General features: G+C 38.9%; 1 protein-coding gene across 2 annotated transcripts; it reads left to right on the forward strand.

Annotated features, from left to right (window-relative positions):
- Nucleotides 1–909: 909 nt before the first annotated feature.
- On the forward strand, nucleotides 910–7,397 carry LOC306880260 (zinc finger protein 513-like). 2 transcript variants are annotated; one of them, XR_013785065.1, is made up of 6 exons: nucleotides 910–1,139; nucleotides 1,453–1,566; nucleotides 3,373–3,507; nucleotides 4,624–5,319; nucleotides 5,577–6,551; nucleotides 6,705–7,380. XR_013785065.1 is itself a non-coding variant. In XM_079433684.1 (5 exons), the coding sequence occupies exons 2-5, from the start codon at nucleotides 1,527–1,529 to the stop codon at nucleotides 6,353–6,355; spliced, it is 1,650 nt and encodes a 549-aa protein (XP_079289810.1). In that variant the 5' UTR covers nucleotides 926–1,139; nucleotides 1,453–1,526; the 3' UTR covers nucleotides 6,356–7,397. The 2 variants fall into 2 exon arrangements, 1 of the variants encoding a protein (XP_079289810.1); XM_079433684.1 differs by having other exon boundaries at nucleotides 926–1,139; nucleotides 5,577–7,397.
- The last annotated feature ends 496 nt before the right edge of the window (nucleotides 7,398–7,893 follow it).

A 7,893-nucleotide genomic window follows, 5' to 3' on the forward strand; every position in this document is an offset into this window, starting at 1 on the left:
ATATATATATATATATATATATATATATATATTCCTCTTTCTTTACCATTTACATGTTTACTCGAATATTTATGGCCTGGTATCATGTAGGCCCGGTTTCATAGACAGGGTTTAGCCTAAACCAGGATTAAGCCATAGTTCAATTAGGACATTTAAGTAATTTTTATAAACATACCTTAGAAAAAAACATTACTGGTGTGCATCTTGAGACAAAACAAAGGCAAAACAAAAATATAAAAATATATATTTAAGGTCAGTGAGTGCAAAGTTTCTTTTAGTTGAAACAGCTCAGATTTACATTTTAGTCTGGGACTAGTCTTAATCCTTGTCCGTGAAACCGGGGGATAGTATGATAAGTATCACATATATTATATATTTAAAGAATATATTCTAAATATAGATTAGTACAGTTGTTATCTCTGTGTAGTAAATATGCACATAAATATAATTGTCATTCTGAGACTTGAGTAATAGCAGTAGTAGCAAAGTAATAGCAAACTATTTCATATAATGCTACAATAGTATAACATTGACATAATACTAATATATGTGCATATATATATATATATATATATATATATATATATATAGGCTATATATATTACATATAACATTTGACTGTGGTACAACAGACTTTTGCTACAGCAAGAATAGTATAGAAAGAAAATATTACAATATTGATGGTTGTTGTGTAATATAATATAGCTAATATAATATAATATAAGATTATATAATAATGTTGTCGTAATAATATAATAGATACGAATTATTCATAGTTATTGCGTCCACAAAAAAATGAATCAAAAGGCTTTCCTTTATTTTAGTTACATTATCGGACAACATGTAAAAAAAAAAAAAAAACATGTAAAAGAAATGAGAAATGTAGCTACAAATAGAGCAGCTATATACGTCCCCGGAAACGCGTAACTGAGAAAACGGACATACGCAACGTAGCGGAAGAAAATGTATACAATGGCAATTTGGAAATCAATTAAGTTATGAAAAAAGAGCATTAATTGCCTTTGTTTGTGGTCGATGTGTCACGGGATGGCGGACTGAGAGCAGCAGTGCACCGTCAGACGCAGCTGTTTCGCCTCGACGGGAACACTGTTCTATGATGTGTCAGGCAGAAAGAGCAGGTATATTAATGACATCTGCTGAGCGTTACAGTATAGCAGGAGTTGAGTGTTTAGATTTGTGTGGTAGCCTACATATCGACTGAATAAACACACAGGCTGGACAGAAAGAGTCATGCAGTTCAGAACACATGCATGCATTCTGTCGCACTACGAGGCTTATACATCTTTTATTTGCTGTGAATGTCGCAAGTCTGATTTATCTTCTATGCCACTGTAAGATTAGCATGTTAGCTCTTAGATGCGCCATGTATCTGTTATATGGGTTGTGTTGACGTGGATGTCAGTAACGTGTGTTATGTCAATGCTTTTAAAGAATACTTTGGAGAATGAGTTGATTGTTTTCGAGGGAATCCAGAGGAGGTTGCAAACAAAAAGGCTAACTGGAAGATGCCAAGAAGAAAACAACAGAATCCACAACCAGTCAAGTGTAAGCTGCTTTTTCTTCTAATATTATTAACTAAATTATTTAACGTGCTTCATTCATCTCATTTGGTTTAGGCTGGTATTTTCTAATTCAGAGAAAAATCATAGAAACTGTGTGGTCTTGATTTATTATAATATAAACTTGGACGTGTCTGTCTTTAGCAGACTCTTTTGTTACAGTAATAACAGAGACACACCGACTGGTTGGTTATAGTATTATAAATAATTTATAATATAATTATAAACTATCTATCTATCTATCTATCTATCTATCTATCTATCTATCTATCTATCTATCTATCTATCTATCTATCTATAAATTATAAATAAATAGTGATAATTTTGTATTGAAAGAAACATAAATGCATAATTGCACTGCCATCTGTTTTGACTCTGAATTGTGATTTCAGGTGTCAGACAAGCTGACTGGTAGATTCTTCTGATGATTATATGCTGTGTATCCAGTGTCCTTTATAATGTACATTTATAATGTAACTTACAAAAGTAGGAGTTGTTTCTGTGTTTGTGTCAGATTATGAAGAAGAGCTGAATTTAGCTGTCTACACGGTGTAATTCCTTTTAATATTAAGTCATTTTAAGATTTAATGAATGAATAATGTTTTACTTGCTGCAAACATAGCCTGCTTCAAAAGTATTGGTTGTTTCATTGTGTCCCCTTTTTTCTTATAAAGTTGTGATTATTTTCAGTGTCGTCCAGCAGATGGCAGTAGAATTACAATAAAGCCAGAACCCGTTACTGGCCAAGTCGATGCTGCATGATTGGCATATTTCTTTAACATATTTTTCCTTTTTTGTTACATGAAAATCACATTAAAACTGTCTTGGAATTTTTTTTACATTGCCTTCTTTGTTTATTTTCACTGTTTCTATTCAGATATTAATATGCCTATAGTTTTTTTAACCCTTGTAAATCGTAAAATATGAAAATCCATCATTAAAAAGTTATATTAATAACTCACAGTGTGATTTTATTTCCACTGTGACTAGCCATTTTGCCGCCAGTAAAGATGAAAGAAACTTCTTTCCTGTCAAGCTGTAATTTTGTCATTTATGCAAAATATTCTGTGAAAACTGATTTAGTTTGAATAATATTATTTTATTCAGAAAATATTCATAAAAATACCCTCTTTACAATGCATACATTGTGACTTAGTTTGCATGACAGATTAAATAAACTATTTTAATATTATTATTACTATATTATATTAATATTACTATATATTATTATTATTATTATTCAAGATTTCCACATGACCAAAAGTGCTTATAGTTGAAGAAACTCCCAATTCTTATGATGGTTTTGTGTTTTGAGAGTTATATTTATTTTAATTAGTGATTAGGCCAATTATTAATTGTTACAAATGAACATAATCCCACAAGATGGTGTGCAGTAAATCTTCTTGTTTGTATAATGAATGTAAGATTCAGCGTGATTTACAAAGCTTACAGCTGCCTTTATGGGCTTCATATGGGATTAGTACATATTGTTACATAATTTTATTATTATTTTTTAGACTTTGACTATTTGTTATTCAACAAACTTCTATATATTTACAGTTGTTTAATAAAAAAATAAATCATAACAAAGAAAAAACACTGAAATAAACACTGAAAAATAATTTAAAAAATACAATAAAAATACACACATACATACAATAACATCACAACAGACATTTTAAGATAAGGAGAGAAATGGCACACAGAGACTCTATTTTGGGTCAAGTTGCATGATCTTTTAGTGTTGTTTTTGCTATTGCTGCTGTATTTGACCATGACCCTTTGCTTTCAGTGGATTCTGAAGATGGTTTAGGTACTGTACGTCCAGCAAGCCTGACCTTTGAGAGTGACTTTCTCCTGGGACAAGAACTCGAGTTTTCAGATCCTGACAATGACAACAAGATCATAGGCCTTGAAAAGTTCTCAGGTGAGTTACATGAGTTCCCTACCAAAGCCTAACATAGGGAACATTAAAGGGTTCATGTCATGGAAAATTGTAGATTTTTTATTAAAAGTCAAAACAATCAACATTTTACTTTTATATGATTGCTACTGCTAGTTCTTGAGGATTTGAAACATGCTTTAGTTTGCTATATTGCTGGCATTTGTTAGGAGACATATGTGCTCAATATGGGACATTAACTGCAAAGACTGACTTGTAATATTAGTGCCATTATGCAAACATGCTGCATTTTGTCTGTCAGCAAGCAGTGTGATCTTTCATGTACAGATGGAAGAAGTGAGCCTACCGTTCTGGAAAATTTCCCTGGTTTTGGCATTCTGACAGAACATACAATTTCAAAATGTCAAATCAGGAAAAAATACACTGTGCCACCACTATTATATAAGGGTCATCAAGACAGTCATCACCATCAAGGACACTATATAAAGCATTTAGTCATCATCATCTCCTCTCAGGGTCTTTATCATAGTTGTCATCATCATCACCATCATCATCATCATCTCCCCCTCATCATCATCATCATCAGCAGAACCATTATAGTCATCATCATTATCATTAGGCTGGGTAATCATCCACCTGGGGTTTCTGAAACGGGTGATATAAAGGCCCGTTCATACTTCAGACTCACACATTTCTCCAAATTGCATGTGCACGAGGAGCTTGCAGAAGGAAAGCAACGTTTCACGGAAAGACAGTGAGCAGAAACACTATAGCCTTGTGTTTTGTTGGAGTACCACCTTTTATTTGTTGCATTACTTAACGTTTGTCCACTGGCTTAGTGGGTAAGTATAAACGCCAAATATTTTTCCTATAACTTCAGCTGTTGATATTTTATGCAAAATTTTTACTTTTGACTACTGTAGATGCATGTGAGCTTGCATACAAATTTACCTTTTTTGTGTGAGCATTTGTCTTTAGTAACTCGTAATAGTAAGATACTAATGTTACTGTCAACTTATACTGAAATAGTCTTTTTATCAGCCCTAAATTGTATTAGAATGCTTGCACACTATATGAGATTGTAGACATATCTATACAGCTGCATAATGTAATGCGGTTTCCTGCTGTGGTCCTGTACAGCTGACATCAGTCTGCCTGGCTTCCCCCTGGGAGACGAGGAGAGCTCCCCCTTCAGCCGCCTCAGTATGGAGAGTGACGCCGACGACCTGCGTGCGACCGAAAGCGAGCGTGAAGAGAGGGTTTCTGAGTCTGCCTTTCCCTCTTACCTCTCTTGCAGGGGCTGTGGTCAGCTCCTGGAAGACCCCCTGGGACCCGGCATGGACTTGGTGGGGCCCTTCTGCATGCGCTGCTGCAAAGGGAATGCGGATGGCGTTGTGGACAGGAAGCTCTGCTCGGGCTTAGGCTTACAAGCAGAGTCTAGAGGGGGAGGGAATGAGAGCGCTGGTGACGAGGATGGTTCCCTAAAGCTCCACTCATGCACACTCTGTGGATTCACGTCACGCTACACTAACCACGTTAAGAGGCACATGAAGACGCACAATGGCGAAAAGCCGTATGGGTGTCCGCTGTGCTCCTACGCATCAGCACAACTAGTGAACCTGCAAAGGCACTTGCGCATACACACCGGGGAAAAGCCCTACAAGTGCAACCACTGCACGTTTGCGTGCAGTTCCTTAGGGAACCTGAAGAGGCACCAGCGTATGCATGCAGCTATAAGCCTGGGTCAAAGTGCCCCTCAGTCAATAAGTGACAACGGTTTAAACCACACTACCGGGGGTCAGAAGAAAAAGGAAGCAGCTCCTGCCCCCACCAAAGGTAAGTAAGGTTCTGCTTTGCCCCCTGAGGCTGATGATACACGGGGCTACTTTGGGCAATATTGCCGTCAACGGGCAACCAGGTGAGACACAGGGCCCACGACCGATCTAAAGTATCCAGATAGAAATTTGTTACCCATTCTCAGTGGGAAAGTGCCCAAGCAACATTCCTCAAAAAACGTTGCCCGGCAAAGTTGTCCCGTGCATCATCAACCTGAAAGAACTTCGAAAAGAGAGTTTTAATTCAAAATCCTTCAGTTCCAGGTGCTGTGCAGTCTGCCCCGCGACCCCACATGGGAAGGGATGGGAACTACTTGCATGCCCTTGATGGCCTCAGGCTTGCGCAGCAGTCATCAACAAGGGTGTTGCAGTCAGGACAGGCTGCGTCTGAACCTGCCCCCTTGCCTCCAATGTTCTTCCCCTTCACTTGTCGGCTGTGCGGCATGGCCCTGGATGACGAAGACGGATCCTCGGCCCAGATATGCGCAAAGTGCACCCTGGAGATGCTAACTAAGGACACACCCGGATGCCCCGCTGAGCGAGGGGACAAGGTCTACACTTGTGCTGCCTGCCCCTTCCTCACCCACTACCCGAACCACCTGGCCCGCCACATGAAGACCCACAGCGGAGAGAAGCCATACAAGTGCCCGCAGTGTGACTACGCCTCCGCCCACTTCGACAACCTCAAGCGGCACCATCGAGTACATACTGGCGAGAAACCCTACAAGTGTCACCTGTGTGACTATGCCTGCGGCAACCTGGCTAATCTCAAGAGGCACCAGCGGGTGCATTCGGGCGCCAAACCCTTTCAGTGCGCCATCTGCAACTACAGCTGCAACCAGAGTATGAACCTGAAGCGGCACATGTTGCGCCACACGGGCGAGAAGCCCCATAAGTGCCAAGAGTGTGGCTACACCACTGGCCACTGGGACAACTACAAACGACATCAGAAGAAGCACAGCCTCACTACAGATGGCTGGGTTAAAGTGCAGATGCCTGGAAATGAGGAAGAGGTGGAGGAAGAGGAAGAGGTGTAGCCTTTTATTGCAAGACAGTCGTCCATTTTATTGTTACTGCATAAGCTTTTTGGTTGCTCTTCTTTTTCTTTGTGCCCTCATTTATTTTGAAAGTCATTATTTTAGACATTTCTTGGAATTGTCCACAAGCTGCTACATGAAGTCATGCACAAATTAAAAGACAGTTACCTGAATGTCCTAATGTAGGGGCTGTCCAGTCCTGCTCCTGGAGGACCAACCTTCTTGCAGACTCTAAATACACTAAACACACCTGAAACGGCTAATCAAAGTCTTTAGGATTACTTGAAACTTCCTGCCAGGTTTGTGGGAGATGGTTGGCACTAAACTCTGCAGGAAGGTGGTCCTCCAGGAGCAGGTTTGGACACTCTTGATTAATGCCTTTGAACAAGGCAGTTTGTGTTACGCAAAGCTCTCTAAAGAGCGTTCTGAGCCTGATTGTGGTTCATTTATCAGTGCCAAACTCTGCACCACTGCCATAGGAAGTTCTTCTTTATGCCTGGATCTACATTGCATGCACTTAAGTTTACCTTGGTTGGCTCTTTTGAGGTTTTATGTGATTGATAATTTGTCCATCAAAGATATTCTCAACCCTACAGATGAAAATGTCTTTACAGATGAACATTATGTTGTGATCTTTGATCATCTTGTTTTTGCTCTCAATAATTCTGAGGGGTTGTGTTGCCTTTTATTGTTGTGTGTATCTTTTTGACTGTGAAAAATGAAGCAAAATGGTGCATAGTGGAAGTTCGTGTCATGCTGAACATGGAGCTTTTATTTTTGTATGTCATTTTATTTTTTATCTCGGAGGAATGTTTGGCATGTAATTGCCACCCATGGCATTGCATTGTTAGTTATACTGAAGGATGACAGAAACCGTAAACCCTAATATGCAGTTAAACCTTTAGGTGCCAAAAACGATTGAACATTGATGGAATCTTGTAGGTGTGTGATGCTTGAGTGTCTTCTTGTTATTATGCAGTGGTTTCATTAATGCCTTAAATATCCTCAAATAAAAGAGTTTGTGTTGAAACTTCCTCATCTCAATTCATTTACCATCTTTTAGTCACACGACTGCTCAGAAGTAAGTTACTAATAGACCAGCAAGATATGATTAAGATGCTGAGACAGGCAGTGTGTAATCCTCACACTTCCACAATGAGAGCTGTAATCCTCTGCTGCGAACAGCTCTGGTAAACATGCCAATGAAGACAGAGCCTCAGGCAGCACCCAACTCTTGCAGTGATCTTCATGCTGTTTGATTGTGAGAATGAGTTTTAGGTGGTTACAGGCTGTTTTGAGGCAAAAGCTTACATTAAAAGGAAATTTGACAATCTGTGATCACTGAATGATGATTTAAATTGTAGAAGGTCAAAAAGCTACATGTCATGCTAATGGTGTTTTTTTTTAGCCAGGACCTTGGACCGTTAGTGGGTTTTTGCACAGTAGCTAAGCACAGGAGTCATTGTGTTTACAGGCAATCCCATATATGATAATCACACATGCTGTTATTAAACCAAGGAACAGAAAACAATACGGAG

This window comes from Barbus barbus (genome assembly GCF_936440315.1).
Source record: "Barbus barbus genome assembly, chromosome: 14".
Classification (NCBI taxonomy): domain Eukaryota; kingdom Metazoa; phylum Chordata; class Actinopteri; order Cypriniformes; family Cyprinidae; genus Barbus; species Barbus barbus.

Coding starts and splice junctions, on each gene's coding strand:
- LOC306880260 (XM_079433684.1), top strand. CDS start 1,527: ATGCCAAGAAGAAAACAACAGAATCCACAACCAGTCAAGT. Junction 1,567..3,372: donor GAATCCACAACCAGTCAAGT/GTAAGCTGCTTT, acceptor CTTTGCTTTCAG/TGGATTCTGAAGATGGTTTA. Junction 5,320..5,576: donor AGCTCCTGCCCCCACCAAAG/GTAAGTAAGGTT, acceptor AAAATCCTTCAG/TTCCAGGTGCTGTGCAGTCT.